This window comes from Protopterus annectens, chromosome 2.part0 (genome assembly GCF_019279795.1).
Source record: "Protopterus annectens isolate FY-2018-M chromosome 2.part0, PAN1.0, whole genome shotgun sequence".
Taxonomy (NCBI): Eukaryota; Metazoa; Chordata; order Ceratodontiformes; family Protopteridae; genus Protopterus; species Protopterus annectens.
In genome coordinates, this window is record NC_056728.1 from 1605043801 (window position 1) to 1605068808 (window position 25008).

Consider the following 25008-nt stretch of genomic DNA (forward strand, 5'->3'; position numbering starts at 1 on the left):
AGTTGGATGTTCTGAAAAGAAATACAAAATGCTTTCCCTCTGTCTCTGAGACAGTCCTTTAAATTGATAAAACATCCTGCTGACTCATTTTACATTACATCATTCTTAATTCTCTGGTTCCCAGGCCAATAGAAACTCTACATTTACATTTCTTATTAAGCTTGCACATGGTCAGCAAACACAGCAATATACGACATTATACATGTAAATTCTAGCAATTAACTCTGGTCTCAAAACAATAGGAAGAATTCCTTCATCCAGACATGTTGGCTCCGAGTTTTGAGATCAAACAATTATACAATGCTTGACTTATCAGCTTTCCTCGAGCAGAGTGCAATGTGGTTACATTTTTTAAGTTCAACATCCAATACAATTTTCTTATTTAAGAAAACAAGCATGTGGCTTATATTAATATTTACAAATGAGCTAGGCTAGCAGCCTTCACCTATCTTCACAACATACCTACAAATATTTCAAGCACATGTAATAATGCCCTTCTACCTTGCCAATATACCAAAACAGTTGGTTGCATAATATATGTCCAAGCTTTTCTTACAAATATCTAAACTAATGCTTGCATTAATGTAATTTGGTAGTCTATTCCATGCTTCAGTTGCTCTCTCTGAGAACAAATTTATACACGTCTCATTCCTATAAAATCTTTTACATAGGTTGTCTGATGATTCTCTACTACTTTTTGATAACCCCAAATCTTCTCAGAGGGAGTTGTCTCTAAATACCATATATACCTGAATACAGCCTCCTTTTAAATATCTATATGTGGCATTGTGCAAGTTCAGATGTTTTAGTCTTTCATGATAACTTAAATTTTCACACCCATGGCTGCCTCAATATATTTCCACTCTACTCATTCTGGTTTTAGTCATTCTTGTTTTTTTTTTTTTTTTTTTTTATTAATAAGGTTTCCATATTGTTATTCCATACTCCAGTTTTGATCTAATATAACTAACAAACAATGACTTCATCATTTCTGATTTTTTAGACTTTACAAATCTTTTTATACAACCTATAGTTCTATATCTATCATTAAGCAATTGGTTGATATGATTAAAAAAACTCAAAACTGGATCTACCCATATACCCAGGTCCTTAAATTAATCTACACTTCCAATCGCTGTCTGTTGCATAAAGTATTCACCTTTCAGTTTATGTCTCCCAAATCACATATGCATAGTTTTTGGTGTATTTATTAGCATATTATTCTCCTGTGCCCAAATAGTCAATTTAGTCAAGTTCTTTTGTAGACACTCACTATCTGTAACACATCAGTTTACCCATTTTTCAAGTCATCTGCATACACATACAGTTTGTAGGGTACCTCAGATGAAAAAGATAGATCTGAAAGATACAATCTAAACATGTATTGGCCTAGGATAGAGTCCTATAGGACATCCTGACTGTAAGCTTGAATTTCACCTATCTAGTTGCTGCATGATACTTGCCATGTCTTATCTGTAAGCTGTACAGCTATCCATCTTATCAAAAGTAAATCAGTACCTAGTTGTTCTAATTTATTGACCAGTGTTTTGTGTATGAAGTTATAGCTATATAAATTATGTAGTCAATTGGCTATACAAAAACGTCCACCTGCATGTTGCTTTTACCATTGATTCTTTGGCCCATGTCATGATTAGATGGAAAGGATTTGAGAATGATATTTCACTTACCTTGTTAACAAATACATTTGTATATGTGTTCATAGGTTCATAGGTTGGTACTAGGCTATCAGCCCTAGGGCCTATACAAGCCTATCCCCAGGATGAATTTCCTTTCTCCCATCCAATCGTCAAGGTTCCTTTTGAAGAGGGCCAAAGAGGCGCTCTGCTTGACATGTATGAACAGTCTATTCCAGAGTCTGGGGAGTCTCTGGGTCAGGAACCTATCCCTCCAGCATGTTTTTGTTTATTGTGATGACAAGGTTTAGATCCCTGGAGTGCGTGGCTCTGAGGGATTGGGATTTCTTTAAGTGCAGCATGTCCAACAGTTCTGGGTTTGACATGGCCTTGTATTTTAAGCAGAGATCGCCTCTGAGTAGACGATATGCGACAGAGTATAGCGGGAGTTTTTAAGGTGGTCAGTGTAGGGCATCTGCTTTCGGCCTGTGATTCTTTTAGTGAGGTATTTCTGCGGCCTTTCCAGTTGTTGCAGATGTCTTGAGAGGTACATACCAAACAGAGTTTTGTATTCTATAATGGGCCTAATGAGGGATGAGTACAGTGGGACAATGACCTCCTTTTTTCTGGATGAAAAGCTGTTAGTGATGAGGTGTGCCACATAGAAGGATCTCCTGACTGTTGTGGCAATGTGGTTATGAAAGATGAGACCACTGTCCACCTGTGTCCCTAAGCCTCTTATCGCACTTTTGGTATTTAGTGTACTGTCACCTATGTGGCAATTCACAGGTACATGTTTTTTTTTTCCCAAAGGGGATACATTTCTTAGCATTGAGCTTGAACCCATGGCTCTGGCACCAAGCATCTGTTTTTGTAAGGCCCTTTTGTAGAGTATCCACATCATTTGAGATTCAATAATGGCTCCCAGTTTGCAGTCATCTGTGAACTTTGTTAGCCAGAGTCCCTTAGTGTTGGCCTGTACTTCAAAGAAGTAGATGCCAAACAAGAGCAGTCCCAGGAGAACCCCAAGGTACTCCACTTGTCACTTGTCTGGAGCTGGAGTTGGAGTCAGCTACTTTTACAGTGTGGGTTCTGTCAGTAAGCCAGTTGACAACTCATCAAGTGATGTAGGAATTAATGCCCAGCTTAGTAAGTCTAGCTATGGTTCCAGAGTGGGGGATGGTGTCAAAGGCCTTGTCGAGGTCGAGATAGGCTGTGTGGATTGCCTTACCCTCATCCACTGCTCTGGAGACTGATTTGAAGAAGTCAGTCAGGTTCAGGTGACAAGATCGGCCCTTCACAAACCCAAACTGGGTGGGGTCCAGTGTTTGAAGGTTGCCAATGTCTTTGTTTATAAGTTCCATGATAATACGTTCTATGGCCTTGCAGATCAGGCTTGTCAGACTGATGGGGTGGTAGTTTCCAGGATCCAAGGTGGATTCCCCCCTTGTGGAGTGGAATAACTATAGCTGTGTGCCACTCAGTGGGCATGAAGCCTGAGATGAGGCTATGATTAAACATGACACTTAGGTGAGGTTGTGGTGCCAGTTCATTTTCTAGTTCATGTAGTACACAGCCTGGGATGTCATCTGGTCCCATGGATGCTGTCTTCTTAGCTTTGGAGAGTGCGTTTTTTACCTGTGTGGCCATTATTACCAGAATTTGGCAATCTTCCTTTATTGAGATGGGCCGTTTAGGGGGTGAGAGGGGGTGAAGTTGGCACTGAACTGATCTGCCAAGATATTGGCAATATCCTTGGGATCAGTATATTTAATGCCATTCTGTTGTAGCTTACAGCAGATCTGAGCATTGCCATTTAGATTCTTGACATAGTTATAGAATGCCTTGTGGTTGTCTTTTGAATCTTTGGCAATTTTAGGATTTTATCAGGGATCTCATCTTCTTACTGAGGCTGGTAAGGGAGTTTTTTGCATCCTGGGATTTTCCTTTTTTCTGCAACAGTTTCTTCCTTTTGTTGTAAAGTTTGTTTATGGCAGGGGATCACAAGATTGGCTTCCTTTTTTGGAGGAGAGCATCTTGGTTCTATTTGGGATGGCACGATTCATGCATGAGTGGATGTGCTCGTACAGTGCCTTAGTGTGGAATTCAGCAATTGAACTTTCAGTTCCCATTTGCATGGGTGTCATGAAGTTTGTCACTTCCGACTTGAGTAGCATGAAGTTGGCTCTGGAGAAGTTTTTTATGGAGGTTTCTTACTAGGGGGTGGGAGTGGGATGGGAATTTTAAGGGTGATTAGCTTATGGTCGGACCTGACCAACAAGGGGATGACCATAGGAAAAGACTGTAGCCTGATGCCCCCTTCAGTCTAATATAAAAAAAACCTTTTGTTAAACTTGAAATATAAAGACAAAGACAAAAAGTGTTGGGCTTCAAAGCCTTAACATTATGTGCTACCATTCTATTCAAAATGAGTGTATGCCAGGAGACAAAATGTAACAGTCAGCACTCAGCCTCCCAGAGGATATAGCACAGTTCTTTTCCTGCAGCTGCTATTCTGTGGTCCACTGCATACCATTGTGTGTGCTAAGTGTAGTAAAATATGGACAGCAGTGCAAGTTGTACTCAACACATAACAGATATGCATACCTCTCAACTATCCAGATTTTCACAGAATGTCCAGGGTTTTGCCTCATATTTTTAGTCTGTTCCTTATAAAAGTATTGTTTTTCTGGCAAATCATTGAGGATTGAAGTAATTAAATTAAATGTCACACATTTGAGTTCCAGACTTCCTAATCTTCAAAAAATGCATGCTAATGCAAAAACTTGTTATTCTAGTTACTTTCTAAGTTTATAAGAGCAATATTTTAAATAGGTCCCTATTTTTGGTCAATTATTTCCCCAATATTTTGGGCTTTGTCCAGACTTTCTGTGTGAAGAAGTTGACAGGTATGTGGGTATGGTATGTATGACTTTGCTAGATCCAGGTTCCATATGCTTTCATGAATGTACGGCATAGATGAAAGGCTTTAATTGCCCTTACATATCTATTTTAAACTGCAATGCAATAAATGAAAACAAAAGATACAAAATATAACCTGCAATGTCAAAGCCATTGAATAGGTTCTCATTCTGAATCTTGTCAGTAATATGCCTTTGGAAACTCAGTGGGCAAAAGCACAAAATGATGCACTTTAACTTGTTAATCAAAGTCATTTTGTGTGTGTGTGTGTGTGTGTGCGTGTGTGTGTGTGTGTGTGTGTGTGTGTGTGTGTGTGTGTGTGTGTGTGTGTGTGTGTGTGTGAGTATGTGTGCGTGTGTGTGTGTGTGTGTGTGTGTGTGTGTGTGTGTGTGTGTGTGTGTGTGTGTGTGTGTGTGTGTGTGTGTGTGTGTGTGTGTGTGTGTGTGTGTGTGTGTGTGTGTGTGTGTGTGTGTGTGTGTGTGTGTGTGTGTGCGCACGCATGTGCACTTGCATGCATGTAAGAAAGCATTTTAAAGGAATTGAAAGATGAGGGCTTCCTTATGATGAGGCATCACAAACAGAAGAATGGAGGATGTCCTGCTACAATATAGTACTCAGTGTAATGTGGGATGCAATACCAGAGGTAAGGCAGGGTAAATGGATTCCAAACAGAGAGCCAAAATGATACATTGCTATGATGCATGTGAAGGGGTTAAAATGCCAAAGTATATATTTTTATTGATGACAGCAGAGGGAGGACATTCCAAAGATACATAAATAGTCTGAAAGGAGCAGAAGAATATCCAAGTAAAACCACTAAGAGACATTGCAACTAAAAGCTAGATGAGATGAGGTGAAGGCAAAAAGAGTCAAGTATAATATGAAGAAGAAGAACATATTTACTCACATGATGGTGAGCTTAGCAACTCAATGATGTGGAGAAGTAGATACAACAGAGTCATAGATTTTATGAATGCATAAGGTAGGTACTTAGACAGGAATCTTAAAAATCCAAAACCATAACTGTGAGCCATATACAGTCCACTGTATAAAAATGGTAAAATAGATGTAAAGACAAAATGCTCTTAAGTCACTCTTATGTGCCAGCAAACTCCATATAGCTCTATACATACACTGAAAAAGGAGCAGCTTTATAAATGGAATGCAATAAACTTGCATGTATCTTAAGAGAATGATTGAACTGTAAGCAGATCTACCTGAAGAATACTGCTGATATCATGCAACAGTTAAAATCATGCACAATAATCGGCTGATACCACGCAACAGTTAAAGTCATGCACAAGAATCAGCAGATATCGTGCAACAGTTAAAATCATGCACAAGAATTGGCTGATATCATGCAACAGTTAAAATCATGCACAAGAATCAGCTGATATCATGCAACAGTTAAAATCATGCACAAGAATCAGTCCGCCATCTACATCATGAATAGAATTTACTATTTTTTATTCAGTTCTACTACGGGTGGGGGATTCCACCTTGTGACTTAGGGCACACCCCCTTAAACCCTGACAATAAAATGCATTTGAGAAAATATCTTGCTCAGTCTCTGCAACTCTACCATTGAGATGTAATGCAGTATAAGACAGATTATATATACTGACTATCTACAAGATGTCAGGAAACTGTGGAGACCAACTTCAGTTATCATGTTGTGTTTTTTGATACCAGTTAAATGTGCTGGCAAAGTAACAACATACCTGACACATAAACTAATGCATACAGCTGTTCTACATTTCACATTTTAAATGTAAAGGTTTTATATAAAAAAATCCACAAACATTATCGAGCTGCAGTGGAATTTATATTGTAATAGCAGCTTCTGGTGCAGAGTCATTCAAGCACCTACAGATGATTGCTTATCTTAAGTGTGCAACACCTGTGATTACAGGAACAAGGTTAGGATTATAGAAAGACTAAAAAGGAAGGTGAAACAATAACCCTCTTCATTCTAATAACTCGTTATCTTAAAAGAGAGACTGCAAACATGTTCATACTTGTTAAACTGGCTTCACTGCTTTACCTTTTGCTAATCCATAAAACAAGCAGCCAGTGTTTTCTTTCTGCATCAAGGCTTGCCAGCCTTTTTTCATTTACAAAACATTATCCTATGGCTGAGCACACCACCCCCTGCTAAGATTCAATAAGTAACGGACTATGTAACAAGAGAACTACAACTTCCAAACGCTGTTGTTACTTGAATATGATGAGGAACACAAAGAAAGGAACAGAACAATTCAAATATTTTAATGATCTGTGAGTACTTCTCACCTTAACTGAAAACAACAACAAGGGTAAGCAGAATTCAGTCAAGATTTCTAACTTGGTATAATTATAGAATGTTTTACTAGTGTCTGACAGGTATCTCTCATAGCTGCCTGCAGAAAGTTACTGCTTTTTTATTAGGTCTAATTAACAGGTAGCAACTTGATTGTATTTAAATCTCACCGCCTTGAGAAATAAAAGTTTAGAAATGTAGACCCTGCAAATAATTTCTTATGTGGCCCTGAGAAAATAATGCTAAAGCATAAATGTCCATCTAGCATACTTATGAGTTATTAATGCTTCAACATGACTAGCTAGAAAGATGTATGTCTAGACCCATATTATTTATCACATACAAATACATTCATGATATTTTGCTGTATAAATGTGAAGCCATGCTCAGGCCTTCTTAAATAGTTAAGGGTAATGTTTACAAACCATTATGCAGTATAGCTAATGAAGGATTAAAAAGTATCAACAGCTAATAAAACACTGTAATAAATATGAAAGGCTGTTCTCACCTTGCTTGCCTTTCACGATTAATAACAGTGGGATTGGGAACACGAAGAGGAAAAATACATACATGTCACATTTAGTACAAATACAACTTATAAATAATATGCATTATTTGTAATACATAAAAAAACATTGCATAATACCTAAAAAAGTATGAAATAAAAGTAAATAAATATGATCCATGTCTGGCCCTGTTTGGCTTCTGTTTGAAGAACGTAAGTACAGCTGTTGAAGCTGGATATGTGTTTTGTGTATATATTTACCTAGATATTTAAAAGACAGCCCTAAAAAGTCTCAGGATGCTTGGGGTGCACATGCTAAAACTAATTTTAGAATAAAGCAGGCAATGTGAAAGCTTTGTGTAAGTGTAACTGTGTTTTTTTATGGCTTCTTTCATTCTTGTACTTCATTTTCCTGTTTTGCTGTAAAAGTTAGTTTAAGAGCTGTAGCTTCCTACAAAATGTAGGTGTTCGGATCTGGTAAATATGAACTCTGAGTTTCAGGATACTGTATTTGTCCACATTCTTTATAACAAAAGGAGAATGGCAAAGGTTCTTCTTTGAAATGTTGACCTTTTTAAAGCCGATGAGACGAAAAGATGAAAAAAATGCTTGGAATACAGAAGGGCAAAACATACATTTTAATTGTTTTTTGCAAGAGAGGCAAGCTCACCTACATCACCTGAACTAAGGGGCAATCCCCACTCACCCTTTGAAGTTATATACCAGCTGCATATTTGCGGCACTTAAAGAAGAAAAAAATCTCCCAAAACAAGTGAATCATTACTGGCACATGCTTAGAAACTATACCAGCAATGATTTCCAATGGGAAACAGCATTTGGTATTCTGACTTTTGTATTTCTTTTTTTACTGATGCTGAAGAAATTTCACCTCAATGGGTTTAGGGAAACCAAAGGTAAATGCAAAATTTGACATTTTTTGCAGCAAAAATCAAGTGTTTACCTTATTTCTAAGTAGTAGCAGCCTTGCAGATGATTTACTTAAATAATGCAGGTTGTATCAGCTGAAGTTCCCCACAATTTACATAGCAGAGTGTGAGGGAGCTTGTCTCATGCATAAAGCGGTCATTTATTCCACACAACTAGTTATGTGCTTTTGATTGTACTTTTATTAATTTTGGAGACCTATTAATTTCTAAAAGGTCCACTTTCTCTTTTCCTGCTGTGAACTTTGAGAGGTACTGTATATTTGTGCTGCTGTCTTTCTATTCATGGTGCACATTTCCATCATTTTATCTGCTTGCTATTACACCTGCATAGGATTGTAATCTGTTGGAATAACATTCTGTCCAACCCCATTCCCCACCCAAATGCACACACACACACACACGCACACACATTAGGAATATGGAGAAGAAAATGGTCTTTGTATGTTAGCCCTGATATTCAACCAAAAACCAAAAATGGATACTCAACTGATATAGAATGACCAACAAAACAAAATAAAATATCAGCAGGGAAGGACTGCAACCACCAATTTAATCACGACCAACAAATTTATTAACGCAAGCAAACTGTAATAAAAACGTTTTCGTCAAGACAAGCTTTTGACTTCATCAGATATTGTTTTATAGCCTGATATTGTTTTAGTCTGATTTCTCATTTGTTTTTTTCATGGCTTTTACTAAAAGTCCAAACTAACATTCTAGAACTCACTATTTCTATACTACATCTACATGAAAATGCGTTCAGATCCACTATTTAGCTTAAAATAAATGTATTTCACCTCATCTAGCTGTCTTTTTCTCTATCTATGTATCTATCTGTCTGTCTAAATATGGAATCAAGAAAACAAACAAAGTCAAAATGACAACAACTAGTCAAACAAGGCAAGCCCGACTTGATGAATGTTGAGGAACCCACCCGTTCCAGCCAAACCAGATAGCCTTGCTTTTAATTCCCTGAAGTGTAGCCAGTCAGCTGTGATGACCTATGTGTTATGTAAGCTGGTAGACAGCACTGATCTGCAGACACTTCATTTGAATGGTAAATCTGCTTCCAGCAGTCAGCATTTCTTATTACCCCAGCTAATTCTAGATGTGTACCAGAATCGATGAATGAAGTAAAACAAGATAAGTAAAGCTATAGCTCCAGGCAGAACATTTAGGCAGCTAAAAACGGCATATTATCTGGTTAGTCTGAGCAAGAAAGCCTGCTAGAAGTTATACTGCCAAGGTGACTCTGCAGTCTGTTGGTCCAAATTTAGCAACATCATTCTGCACAAAACTCTGGCTAAGTTTCTGTACAAAGGTGTAGTAACAGGTGAAAAATGTAAGAAGACACTGACCTTTGTGACAACTTTTTTAGGTTGGTAGCAGCAAGCAACATATAAAAGCACAAGAAGTATATAATGCTTACAACATGATTTGCCAGTGTATTAATTATTTACACAGCAGTACTGCATGAGGTAGTACCCATAAACAAGACATAAATCTACACATACAAAATTACAGCAAAATAACCATGTTGATTTTTCCCAGTTAATCACTGTTCATCTGGAAGTTTAGTATTACAACAAGCAGAAGATGACACTGCAGGTAATGTTATTTTTTCTACAAGTGTTTTGTTTTAACAAATGTGAATGCTATTAAATTATTTAAAACATTACTTAACAGGTCACTTGCATAACAAGTGAACTATATTTGGAATGAAATATATTTTTAGTTTACACCACTAATCTGAACACTATTCTAAGTTTTTCAGTCTCTCTCTCTCTCTCTCTCTATATATATATATATATATATACATATATATATTTATGCCTATATCTATACCATCATATCGAAACATATAGATATTTCCACTTTGTGTAGCCAACTGGATAGGCTGATTCAAAGATGAGGATACCCAGAAAGGTTTTATAATATCAACACCAAACACAAGTCATAGCTGGAAGGTAGGATTGAACCTCTGATCTTTGAACTTGAGAAAGACACCTGACTACTGAGCCAGCATACCATGCATATGCCCTCATACTGCCTAGTATACTAACCATCTTCTCCTTCCCTTTTCATCTCTTCACTCCTAAAGAATTAAGTGTATTCTACTATTTCCTTTCTCTTTCTTTCCTTCCCCTCTTTCCTCTTCACCTTCTGCCAAGCCATGTAGTTTCCCCTCGGTTGTAAACCTGGCTAAGTAAGAAGCAGACATCATTCATGTTCTTCCATTATTACCCCTCCCCCACTCTTCATTACTGCCTTCTCTGTTATCATTGCGTTTGTCTTTTGACTACTACTCTGTCTATTGTAGCTTACATGCCTTTTTTCACTGACTTTCCAGTCCTGCTTCTAAAGAACTATCCTTCACTCCTTTATTGCATTACACTGTTGCTTTAAATGAATGTTTAAATCAATGCAGTAAACTATTTCACTGCACGAGACCCACCGAATATTCCAGCTGCTTATATACCTGCTGTACATTTAAATATGGTAACAGCAGTCAATGGTACAAGTCTGTTTCTTGCCTTTCCGTTATTGCTTGGCAAAAAGGCACCGCTCCTTGCAATGTGAAATGCATGCTTTCAAAATGTTTGATGAACGGATGTTTCAAATGAGATTTTAAGTGTTTTGTATTGCTTACTGAATTTGTACGTGATGTACTTGCTAATATTTTGCTTTGTACATTTCTTATAGTAACTATGACCTTAAAGCCTGGTGGGTCATGGCTGAAAAAGCAGTCTATCTTTGAACATTTGGCTGCCAAGCTAACTAACAGTGAATAAAATGATTATGCTTTCCAAACTGTAGGCATGAAACTTTATTACATGACAAAGTCCAAATCCACAGCAGAATTATAACTACTGTATCTGCGGAGACAGCAAATAAACATTTAGCCTCTTTATAGCCACATTAGTATTTTAAGTAGTTGAAGCTTCTCTTCAGAGAAGCAGCAGTGAGCAAGATTTTTTTGCATGAACTTTCTGATTGCATTCAATTTTATTTCTCATTTTGCACATTGTATAAAGTGTATTTTTATTTATATGTTGGAATCCCTTTGAGACAGAGAAATTCATGCACTGTAAGCAAAATATTGTAACAAAACTATGTTTATTGTGAGCTGTCTACCTCTGTCTCTGTACTTATTTAACAGCCTTCTCCAAATCTCATTTAAAGGGGGTCTGTTGAGCTCTTGCAATGGAACCAGCAGGGAAAACCTCTTTGATGAGACAATGGATACAGTTAGGCGAAGCCATCACAGAAGAATGGGCAGATGATGACTCCAGGAATGGAAAAGAATGGAATGGACTTCACCAGGCAGCCTGGACTGGAAACATACGACTAATGAAACAAATACTTCAACAGGGAGCAGACATAGATAGCAGGTAAGTCTTCACCAGTACTACTATAATCTTTTACCAGTTCATTTATTTCATGTATGTACTTTATTCTTAACGTATCTGTAAAGGTGAATTATTCTCAAAAATAGTACCTAAGGTACTTTAGTCATCTGGTTAAATCTCATAACTCCCACTAGTGCACAAAGTGACCCTAAATTAGCCATTGAAGTTCTTTGTTGCCCCAGGTTATATCTGGAAACAAGCATTGACATAGTGCATGTCTTCTACTTAAATACTCTAGACCTCCAAAACAAAGAAGGACAATGGCAAAGTGTTCCCACAAAATGTTCTGCAATGTTTGGTAAAGAGAGGTTTGTAAGCCAAGATGAGCATCAATAGCCAAGTTTTATAAAACCCATATCCAGCCTTGTCAGCTACATTAACAGCATTTATTTGGCATGCTATCAGATGTGCTACTGTTAAATTTCACTACAGAGATGCACCCATTTAACTGAAACAAGTGTAGTCATGACCCATAGTATAATAATAATAATAATAATAAAAAGAATTTAAAGTCACATACAAATATATTTTTTTTATTCAGGTAAGCCCACAATGTATAACTGCCTATTTTTTGGTGGACAGGGACTAGAATAAATGTTTAAATGATCTGCTTAGCATCACACAGGATGACACATATCAATTACAATGATCCTGTAGTTAGTTTTCATTCAAACATAAGTGCTAGCTTTGTAAGCCACTCAAAATAAACTAAACTACCTTTCCAAAAGAGCCATCCATGACTTAGAAAGATCACTAAGTGTATCAGACTGTATAAATGAATACACAAGATTACCTATGTAACGATGGATTAAAGCCATTGGAACAGAAATTTTCATGAAAAAAATTAAAATTCTTTGTACAGGGAAAATATCCCTACATAATTATGTATTGTAATGCTGTATCCCAATTTTGCACCTTATAAATATTTTTACATTATTCACTTCTACAGTTGTTAGCAAGGTGGGTTAACTGGGCCAGTCTCAAAAGAGGTGTCTGTGCCTACTTAACCCTTGGACCTGGTACTTTGGGATGGATTTTCCATTTTAACTAGAGATGTCATAACTTTTATTACCTTTAGGAAGCCTTTCCCATATAATTAGAATTGACCATATTAAACGATGATCCAACTGTTACTGGACTGCTAACTTCACTTGATACTGGCCCACTTTGGACCAAGAAAAATTGAAAATAGTGTGCATATATTGTTTCCCTTGAAATGCATTTATTTAACTTGTTTTATTAATTGCTCAGCAACTCTGTGCTCTGTTTTATCAGTTGTCATGCACTGTTGAATTATTATAATGATACGCGTTATCATCCTTATCTGAATACCTAGAATTACTTGTAACTTTTTCACCTTAGGCTCAGGTCATTACTGAAAATGGCCAGCATGGGTCAGGACTCTTTCAATCATGACTTGAAAAAGGCTGTTGAAAGAAATAAGTCTTGAGTAGGCAAAATATAAGGAGATCAATTAAAACAACAAGCAAGCAGCACAATGGTCTTGCACTCTTTCAATAATCTATAATACAGGAGACTATGATCATATTTCTAAACATAATCAACTTGTTATGCATTTGATATAGAGATATCAAGAAATTCACTTTGAAATCAGTGAAGCAAAACTTGAGCAGAGTGAAGCAAAACTTGAGCTGTGCCATGCACTTCACTTACAGTCTGAAGTACAAACATTCAACCTCAGCTATGTCAGCTTTACCCTGTTTTGTAACTGCACATTGCTACACAACGATATTCAGTTTATGTGTCTGCCTGACAGCATCTGTGACCAATACAAGTAGTACATGATGGGATTTGTGCTTAATCATTGCAATATAATGAGCAGGGCCACACCACATTGGTGGTACATGAGCATTGACAGTGCTCTTTTTAACCCAACAAAAACAGTACAGCCATAAAAACTAGGCCATGTGGAAGCCCTATATTAGCATGTGTGAAGTGTGTTTATCAATTTTTTGATCAATATGAAGGCTGGAAATGGAAAAGAAGGAAAGAAAAAAATGAAAATGAGGAGCAAACAGAGGGCAGAACAAAATGCAAGCAACTAATGACCAACTGCCATCCAGTTGCCATAATGGTTAAGACCTTTGCCTCTCATGCACAAGGTACAAAGTTCAATCTTGACCTCTGCAGCATGCCTATTTGGAGATCGCATGTTCTTCCTGTGTCTCTGTGGGATTCCTACCACCTCCGAAAAACATGCTGAGTGTTTCCATCTTAAACCCATGTAAGAATGGGCCATGGGCACCAGCACGGACTACAGATGGTGCCCTACAGGGAGAAAAGTTGTACTGACCAATCACTTTGGGCATCCAATGTATGACAGGAGAATATGGAGCAACAAAAATGTGCATTGTGGCAGAACTACCCGCTAAATGGTGTAAAAAATAAATAAATCGATAAAAAATATGGCTCTAGGTGATTCACTCTTGTTGGTCATCAGATGCACATAGATATTTGATGCATATATATTTCACAGTGATAAGGCCTTCTCCAGCCTAAGCCAGGGACCCATGCTAATGCTGGGAGAGATGTATTTGCCACTATTGGCCAGTATGTGTCTGCCAGCTCTGAGTTGCCCAGTCTGGGTTACTTAAGATAGGTCTGTTTAGCGAAAGCTGGACATCAAACCAATCAACCTGCCAAATATGAACTAAGAATTGCTACACTCAATGTAGGTTCACCGAGGACAGATTTTGGAAGTAGATGATATAATAGTAAGGAAAAAGATGGACATCCTATGTATCCAGGAGACAAGATGGAAGAGCAGTGCAGCAAAGCCACTTGGCTTGGGATCCAGAGTCCACTACTCAGGAGGAGGACATGCTACACATGGGATGGGAATTGTGGTGAGGGAGAAGCTTCAGAAGATGGTGAGGGATGCCATCACAATTAGTGGCACTCATGGCAATCAGACTGCAACCTAATGATAGGGCAGTGCTCATAATTTCAGACTATACCCTACAGCGGGGTTGTGATAATGAGGAAAAAGGGTACATTTAGACAGCAGTTACAGCACCTACTAGATAAGTCAGGACAATGTGAATTGGGGTTGATAATGGGTGACCAGAGTGCACATATTGGGATAGACAGAAGAGGATATTAGGAGTCCCTGGGCCCACATGGGTGGGGCAACAGGAACAAAGAAATAGAAGCCATTCTAGACCTCTGTATGACAAATAGCCTGACAGTAGCTTTCGCTCATCTAATCAGGATGTAAAAGGCAAGTCTTTGTGGGCTCTGTTCAAGCATATGATGAAGTCTGGAATATTTATTTCAGATGAAAGTACTGACATTAAACGTTTGCAGTGTTTTATTTTTTTATTTCCTTTCTACGCTTTTTCCTTTTGTGTTTTATTGGTTCTGTTCAAGCAGCTTTATTATATACAAACACCTCATGATTGAAGCTTATTAATACAGCACACACACACTCTGTTCTACATCCTCCCTCTTAGAGAAATAGATCATGCAATGCTGAGAATATCAGTTGACATGCAAACAATACAAATAGTTCTTTGTCAGGCAATTATATAGCACTAGGTACATATATAGAGTTATGTCCAGGTTGCTGTGTATTTCACACTAGGTCTGGAAGTACAGCCAAATCATGTGACATAAAACTGAGAATTAGATTTAGGAATTGGAACTGTCTTTGCTGAATGTTCAACCTTAGGAATATCGGAAACATCCTCAGGAATGGAAGGAGAAGGTAAAACACGTTCTGGAATAGGAACATTATCTGGATTGCTCTTAGATCTAAAGTCTGTATCATAGGAACAATGCTGCAATAATGATTCTGGTACAGGAAGAAGATGTCTGCGATTTCTCCTGTATTCCACACCCTCAGATTCTACGAAGTAGGATCTCGGCTTGGTAGAGATACCTGTTACTTGACCAATCCGATCAAAACCTTTCACAGTTTGTATCCTCACTGTCTCTCCTTCTTTCAATGGACAAAGATATCTACTCAGTTTATCATAACTGGACTTCTGGAAATAATTCTTCCTGAATAATTGGGCTCTGATGGTTCTGATGTTTTTAGCTTTAGGCCTCAATAAACTGGAACTAATACGCAGTGTTGTTCTGTTTTGCCTGGATAGAAGTCTCTGAGCAGGCGAGCCAAGTATATCATCACGGTGTATGTTTCTGAGATTAATTAATTTCAAAAAGACATCGGTATTATCACACTTTGACCTTTCAAGTAATTCCTTTGCACTCTGTACTGCATGTTCAGCCAGTCCATTTGACTGTGGATATTCTGGACTACTAGTAACATGTACAAAGTACAAAATTTGGGGTAAAAATCACCCCTCTGATTATGCAAGGCTAGGTACGAAGATAGAACGGGTGTCTTACCAATCTGCTTTGACTATCACATATGATGGTGAAACAAATTTGGTCAAACAAGTTATAGACAAGGAGTGAAAAAAAAATGCAGCCTTATCAGATTTAAATTGTATATTTGACAAGCCACTTAAATGTGTGTACAAAAAAGGATGAAATATCAAAAATATTCTGGAAGCAGGTTCCCATTATAACAATTTCGGAACTCTCATTAGTAACAAAAAAGGTACACAAATGTGGAAGTTGTACCCAGTGTAAGTACATACGGACTGGGGACATGTTATATTTAAAATGTAGAAACAAGTATATAACTACTAGAGGGTATGCCAATTGTAATACCACAGGTGTGGTATATATTGTTTTGTGTGGGGCATGTGACTCCTTCTATGTGGGTAAGATGGAAAGGAGGTTAAAACAAAGAATGTATGAACACCTTTATGACTTAAGGAAGAAAAATGATAATAATGCCCTATACAAACATCTTCAGGCATGTCCAAAAGCAGAGTATCAATTTTTCGTGATAGAGGTAGTCCTTATAGACCCCCCAGGGGTGGGCCATGGGAGACCAGACTCGAATACAGGGAACTATATTGGCAATTAGTCCTGGATGCTTGCAACAATTCAAGACTTAATGATATGGTGTCTATAAAACCTGTACTCAAGCTCAGGTCTGTAAAATTGTGAAAATTTTACATTTTTTTACATTTTTATGTATATTTATGTTATTTTATCGTGGTTTATTTATTTAAGTGAATTCTTGATTTTGCATACATTTTCATGTGTTTTATTATATGTCCACCAGATGGTGGTAGACTAGTAAGACTGTCACATGCAGTCTAGAATCCACTCTTTCTGTATCTTGGTAAATAATTGAATTACTGATTTCATTGGTCTATTCAAACAGGAGAATTTCTATAACTAGGTAACTATGAGGTTTTTGCCCATCTGATTTAGTTCTATGAGAAGAAAATGTAAGGGGAAGTGTTTTGATCAGCGTTTATGTCATTTGTGGATGTGTGTTCCTTTTGCTGTGTTTGAACATTAAATCACTTGTGTGTTGGAGCTGCTGGTCTCCGGTGCCTAATTTTGACCTACTAGTTACGTTTTGGGCACTTTTACCACATCTTTGCTGTTTAACATGTACAAAGTCCCTTTTTCTTGCAAATTTCTGAAACAACTGACTACTAAATTGAGTACCATTGTCAGCAATAACTTTGTGTGGACTACCATGGACTGAGAATAGATGTTCCAATTTAGTAACAACAGTAGTGGATGTTTGATTAGGCTGTAAATCAATCTCAAACCAGTTTGATTAAGAGTCTGCCAGTACTAAGTAATGCTGATTGTTCCACTCGAATATGTCAGTGGCTACTGTTGACCAAGGTAGTTCAGGAACTTGACTTAGCTGAAGTGGTTCTCCTTGCAAATGCAGTTTACTACTATTGCATACTGAGCGAGAAGAAAGTACTTTATCAATGTCTTTCACTAGTGAAGGCCAAAATACTAGCTCTCTTGCCCTTCTTTTGGTAGATTCGGAACTTGGGTGACCATGATCCAAAATGTAGATATAGTCATGCTGTGAGGAAGCAGGAACAACAATTTTAGGACCTTTGAAAATAATGCAATCTTCCATCAACATCTCATCTCTGTAAGGAAAATAGGTTTGCACTTCATGTGGTACCGTAGATTGCTTTGACGGCCATCCACCATTAATGTACCGGTTGAGCTTTTGCAAAATCGAATCAGTCTTTGTATGTTCTCTCAGCTCATCAAGTCTTGTAGTAGAAAAATCATGCACTGCCATTACATAAAAGTCAAAATTCTCTGTGTCAAACTGTTCCTTTGTTTTTCTGGGTGATCTGGATAAGGTATCAGCCAGATAAAGAAGTTTGCCTTTTGTATAGACCATTTTGAAGTTGTACTTTTGTAATTTGAGCATCATTCTTTGTAATCTAGCTGTAGCTGAATGCATAGGCTTCTTTAGAATAGTAACCAGAGGTTGGTGATCAGTTTCAATCTGAATAGCTTGACCATAGATATAATCATGAAACGTTGAACATTCAAATACTATTACCAAAAGTTCTTTCTCAATTTGAGCATACTGTATTTCAGTTTGGGTAATTGTTCTAGATGCATAGGCTACTGGTCTACCTTCCTGAAGAATAACTGTACCAAGACCAAATTTTGAAGTATCACAGGAAAGAGTGACTGGTTTATTGACATCATAGTATCTTAATGTAGGTGGGGTGGCAATTTTCTGTCTAAGGTCTTCAAATGCCTTTTGTAGCTGGTCCATCCAAGACAATGTAACATTTTTGCATGTCACCTCTCTTAAAGGTGCTGTCAACTCGCTGAAGTCTGGTATGAACTTCCCTAAGTAGTTGACCATGCCAAGGAAATGATGTAGAGCTTGAATATTATCTGGTGCTGGCATCTCAAGAATAGCTGCTTGCCTGAATTGATCTGGTCTTAAGCCAGTGCTGGTAAATAAATGACCTACCTACATAACTTCTGGTAGTCTGAATTTACACTTCAGAGGATTGAACTTTAAGTTCACTTCACATGCTCTTTCTAGAACTCTCTTAAGGTTTCTGTCATGCTCTGCTTCGCCATTGCCTACAACCAATAAATCATCTACTATTCTAGCACAAGGATAACCTGAAAAAAATTGCTCCATTACAAGCTGGAAGACTCCACTTGCAGAATTTATTCCATATAGTATCCTCAGGAATCTATATCTGCCAAATGGGGTACCAAAAGTAGTTAGTAATGAGGATTTGTAATCAAACATCACTTGCCAAAGTGAACTTTTTTCATCCAAGACAGAAAAAACAGTGGCATTCGGTATTAGAGCTGTGACCTCTTCAACTGTACCCATTGGATAATGCAGTCTCTTCAATCCTTTGTTCAAATCTCTTGGATCAATACATATTCTGATTTTGTCTGAGCCTTTTTTGTTAGCTGCTACCGTGAACAACACCCATTCAGTTGGTTCTGTAACTGGGCATATTACACTTTCCTGCACCATTTTATCCAAATGAGCTTTGACTTTAACCTGCATAGCTATTGGAACTTTTCTTGCTGTTCTGATTACTGGACTGACCTCTGGGTCTAACCTCATAGAATACACAACTGGAAGTTTGCCCAACTTCTCAGTGAAAACATCAACATACTCTGAAAAAATGGCTTCAGAAAAATCGGAACTAGGATATGCACTTATATGATCAGCTTCTTTAGTAAAACAAAGCAGATTCATTCTCAAACTGCCTCTGAGACCCAGTAATGACAGCACAGGTATTCAAACTACATAGAATAGCAAGCTGTAACAGTTCCTAGCCAAATAACATGAAAGCACTACTGAGCTTTCAGTTGGAATTTCTTCACCTCCATAAGCAAGTTTTGCACTACTAGCCACACTGAGTTGTTCATTGGTTCTCACCTTCGCAAATATGTCTGCTGATATAACATTACACTTTGAACCAGTGTCTACTTTGAGCTCAGATGATTTACCATCGATCTGGACAGTACAAAACACTTCATTCTTTGCCAGCAAATTCACTGCATCAACCCATTCACTGATTACTGTTACACCGTCTACATAGAAAGTGGAGTTGCAGTCTACTTGATCAATTTGATTTTCTGAGTGGCCCTTCTTTATAACTAACTGTATTGGGATTTACTTGATTTGCAAAATTTTTGAAAATGGTTCCATTTTTTACATTTGTTACATTGCTGGCCAAATGTTAAGTATCCCTGTCTTTTAGACTCGTGATTGGCAGCGCAATTGCAACAGTTAGAAATAAAGCTGGATTTGGGTCTTGCTGATTTACGCTTGTACTTTACCGAGCATGCTCCTTTCTTAGACCTTGCTGGAAAACTACGTGGTTTCCCTGGTGAACCAGCAGGGGCTGTGGCTGCCATGTGCTTAGGCCTGTTTCTGTTTGCCATGAGTTGCATGCCATTGCTCTTGAGCATGCTGAAATCATGTTCTTTCCACTTGCAAGCATACTTGCGTGCCTTTCTGTGACTTCATGGAGCTGACAAACCTCAGTGGCTTTATTCAACATTTAATCACTCTCACAAAGAAAAATCTTTCTCACAGCTGCACTATTAATACCACACACAAACCTGTCCTTTATTAACTCATCTAAGTCACCAAACCAACACATTTTAGCTTTGATTCTCAGGTCAGTAATATAAGCTGCAAAAGTTTCCCCTGGTTTCTGATCTCTTGTGTAAAACAAATGCCTCTCTAATATAATATTCACCTGGGGGTTGCACATTTCCCTGAATTTGCGCTTCAGACACTCAGAGTCTTCCCTTGATTCTGCCTCTATAACAATATGATGATTTTCACCTTCTCCCAAATATACTGCTGGTGCATACACAAATGAACGCTTTCATTGGCCTCTGACCCAGCTAGGTTTAGCAAAATTAATATATGCATCTTTGTCAGAATAAGCTGCTTGTATAAAAATATCATACTCTTGTTCAAATTTTCTCCAATATTCTGATCAAATCAAGTGGTGAGGGCTTTCAAAATCTGTCTGCCATATTAACATATGCCAGTGAAGGGTTTTGCAAATATGTACAAACATGCACATAAGCCAGAAATGTATGCCAGTATTTGTAACTTTGCCCAACAGCATAAGCCTCTGAATAACTGAACTTTGCAAAATAAGTCTCTCGGGCATTGTAATACTCTCAAAATTGCTGTACTGCAAGAAATTACTTCTCACCAGTGTAAGAAACATTTTAAATAACTGCATTATGAGAATGGACTGGGCAGAAGAAGCTCAGAGTAAGAAACATTGTGAAGTAACTGCACTTTGCGAATAAACAGTACACAGCACACTGAAACTTCCCCAAAATGGTGGTATCTTGCTAAATAATTTTCACAGTGCAAAAAACACTCTGTATCGGTGGCACTTTGCAAATAAATAACAGTCAGCACAAGAAACATTTCAAAATGGCTGTACTTTGACTGTAGCTCATGAAATAGTTGCACTTTGTACACAACTAAACACTTCAGAATACATGCACAGTAATAAGCACACACTGTGAGCACTTTTACATATTTTTAAATATTTCAAATAATTCTAGTTATGCCCTTGATGCAATACAAAGTCACAGTTATGCCAAAACACAGCACTCTGCCAAACAACATGCAGTCACCCTGTTTTATTTATGCTTAATGTACCCTTTTTGCCCTTATCATATTCATTTGGCTCATTTATTTTCATGCCCATTGTACTTTTCTTGTGCTCATTTTACTCTAAACATGCCCATTTTGCTTTAAACATACTCATTTTGCTTTTCTGATAATTGTTTTATTAAATGTCTTAATCTTAAACATTTTATTTAATTAATAAACCTTTTGTACCTCCTGCTTGTCTAATAATGTGGATTGTGCCCTTGTAATGCTCCATTTTATCATTTTTTATAAAATAAACTGTGCACATTGTCATTACCTTTGGTTCTTTTCTGGACCTTTTTCATGCTCATTTCTCTTGGTTTACCTTCACTGTTATCTCCACACCTCATAGCTCTGAATATTAGTCTCTGGAATCCCAGTTCTGACACCATGTCGCTCGTCTAGTCAGGATGTAATAGACAAGTCTTTGTGGGTTCTGTTCAAGCAGCTTTATTATATACAATCACGTCACTATTGAAACTTATTAACTTTAACTTAGATAACTTAGATACAAACTAGCTACATTCATTCATAAATGCTCAGTCTCTGGCTGCACTTTCAAAATGGCACTAAGTATGGCACGTGCTTGTTATTAATATATTCACATTCAGTCCTTGATATGCTTCTTAAAAATACAGCACACACACTCTGTTCTACAGTGGCCAACACATATTCAGAAAGAGAGAAAGTCACAAGATAACATACATGAGTGGCCAACATGCAACTCAGTTAGACTTCCTCCTAGTAAGGCAAGGGCACTGGGGTAGAATTGTGAAGTCATCTCCAGTAAAACAGCTTGTTCACCCATAAATTACTGGTTGCCACAATCAGCTGCAAGCAGTGGCCAGAGAAGACTCTAAGTTCAACAGAGACCTAACCGAATACCTGGAAGGTAACTGGATATAAATCACATTAGTTCAAGGAATTACTCAGGGTTCTAGCACCTCAAGTTGAAGAATGGCAGAGCCTCAAAAACAGCATGTGTGATGACTACAGAACAGATATATGGCTGAGCCAGGTATGGAAATAATGTACATAAGGAAAGCCGGTGGTGGAATGCAGAAGTCCAAGACGTCATCAAAAAAAAAGTGCAGGAAAAAAGTGGGAGATAGAAAAGAAGTAGCAAGCTAGGAAAGAATACTAGTTAGCTAAAAAGAGGATAAGAGAGGAGTTGTACTACCAAAGAACAAGGCATCAGAGGTACTCTACCAGTTTCTGGAAATTGGTTCAGTTGAAGGCACAAAGAAATTATATCAGGTTGCAAGGCAAAGACAGGAAGGTAAAGAAGATAGTCAGACAGCTTTCATAATGGATGCCAGCATCAACTTGCTCACCAGTCCATAGTTCATCAATGGAAGATGGAAGGAGTACTTCCAGTGGCTTCTGAATGAAGAAAACACCACAGAAGCTGTTCTGCCCCAGACATAGCCTGCAATAAGAGAAGAAGAAGAGGAACCCTCATAGAAGTAAAAACAGTACTAAGGAAAATAAAGCCAGGGAAGTCAGCAGGCTCAGATAACGTCACAGCAAATATAAATAGGATGTTGGCTGAGACAAGGGAAAATGGCTCCTGTGGTTACTCATAGCAGTATAAAGGGAAAGGCCCATCCCAGATGACTGCATACTAGTGCCAATGTTCAAGAACAAAAGGGATATTTACAAGCATGGGTAGTACAGAGGTCTCAAACTCCTGCCACAGTGCATGAAAGTTCTGGAGAGGATGAGTAGGAGAAAGTAAGATGGGAGATGAGCAGTTTGAATTCAGATCAGGATGCACCACAATGGACCCGATGTTTGCAGTGAGACAGATATTTGAGAAGAAACTAGAAATGATGAATGAGTCCAACTGAGCATTCCTAGACTTGGAAAAAGCATATGACAAGATCCCAAGAAAGGTGATTTGAGCAGTCCTGTGGTGGTTCAAATTCCAAGAAACATTGATAAGATTAGTGCAATGTATGTACAAGGACCCAATACCTCAAGTACGAACAGTGTTTGGTCTCACAGAGGGGTTCCCAATAGGAGTGAGTGTCTATCATAGTGATGATGAACTATTTTAGCAAACAGGTTAGAAGGGGAACAGATCAACAAAGTTGCTGTATGCAAATGATGTGGCATTACAGACAGACCCTAAGCAAGACCTTCAGCAAAGGATAGGGGAATGAAATGCAAAACTGAAGGCATATGGGATGAAATTGAGTACATATAGACAGTTGCAATAGCAGCAAATGGAGGAAATCAGAAGAAGCTGAGAAATGAGACAGAAGGGAAAACAGTGGACCAGGTTAACAGCTTCAAGTATCTTGGAGGAGTGGTTGAGGAGAAGGGAGGTCTGAATGAGGAGTTCAAAGCTAGAATCAGAGAGGATGCAGCCAACTGACACAGAGTTTAAGGTGTAGTGTATGAAAGAAGAATGCCAAAGAAGCTGAAAATTAAGATGTACAGGGCAACAGGTCTATATTGTGTTCTTAAAGTGGGGTTCCATCAAAGACCTCTTCATCTACCCTTAAAAAGTGAACTCTCAGAATAGCAAAATGGCTACATCAGTGAATTCTTTCCCTGAGAAAAAAATTGCTTGTTCATCCTTGTTAGTTTGCCATTTTCCCCACTGCAGTGCAATCTCAAAGTTGGTACATTTAGTTAGTGGGGTGCGTTTTAAGGGTCGATGAAGAGGAGTTTGATGGAACGACTCTTTGAGGATATAATATAGACCCCAGAACAAGTGGTATGACCAGTACTACTGTATGGTACAGCAACCTGGGCAGTAAAGGGAGAGCAGTTGAGGAGGATAGAGATGATGGAGATGAAGTGCCTGAAATGTGTGATAGGAAACACACTGTGGGACAGATGAAGAAATGAGGACATAAGAGCAGAAACCAAAGTAGCTCCAATTCCAGAAAAGATCAAAGGGAACAGATTGCACTGGTTCTGGCACATGTACAGGAAAGCATAAGACAATCTGGTGAAGAATATTTGGGATAGACAAGAAGGCAAAAGGAAACAAAGGCATCAAGCAAAGAGGTGGATGGATTGTGTGAGATAAGACCTGTGGCAGTAAGGCATGAGGGTCAAAGAAGGTAGGAGAGTGATGCTGATAGAAACAGATGGTGACAGTTGAGTTGGCACCCTGACTCCATGTAGAAAATGGGAAAAAGGAGGATGATTATGGTGATGAGGAACTAATGAATGAGTACAATAAAGTATGAGAAGGTAAGGTAACTTTATTTTTCTTTCTTTCTTTCTTTCTTTCTTTCTTTCTTTCTTTCTTTCTTTCTTGTGTGGAACAGGTGCCTATTTTACATACACTCAGAGAAGGAAAGTTGGGGAAAGAAGCATGGGATGTAAGAGAAAGATAAGACAGTCAGCTTTTTTAGGAATGGAAGACAGGCATGACTGACAGGATGTGTGATAACACAGTGGGGAGGACACAATAATGACGTAGAGATCAGAGAGCTCAGACAAAAAGAGAGCAGGCAATATTGAAGGGCTGACTGACCAACAAGCAGGGGTGAGCATGGACACAAAAGGTAGGGGAACACCAGGATGGGAGTAGGATAGAGTCTTTGCAGCTGTAATCCAGTGGGAGACTACTCACCACCCCGGATACTATGTCAGTATCGGGCAACATCTCAGATGGTACAGAAAGCTCTGGACAGGGATGTAACTCAGTAAGTTGCCAGAGGAAGTTCTCCATCTGCCAGATTCAGGCATCCAACCTCCTATTGATAATCTCCC

General features: G+C 38.2%; 1 protein-coding gene across 1 annotated transcript in view; it reads left to right on the top strand.

Annotated features, from left to right (window-relative positions):
* Window positions 1-6646: 6646 nt before the first annotated feature.
* Window positions 6647-25008, top strand: part of LOC122792857 — a 198827-nt gene continuing 180465 nt past the window's right edge. Inside the window, exons 1-2 of the mRNA XM_044060417.1 lie at window positions 6647-6871; window positions 11491-11699. Of these exons, the coding sequence (XP_043916352.1) occupies window positions 11512-11699 (188 nt within the window). The 5' untranslated portion in view covers window positions 6647-6871; window positions 11491-11511. The remainder of the gene's footprint in view (window positions 6872-11490; window positions 11700-25008) is intronic.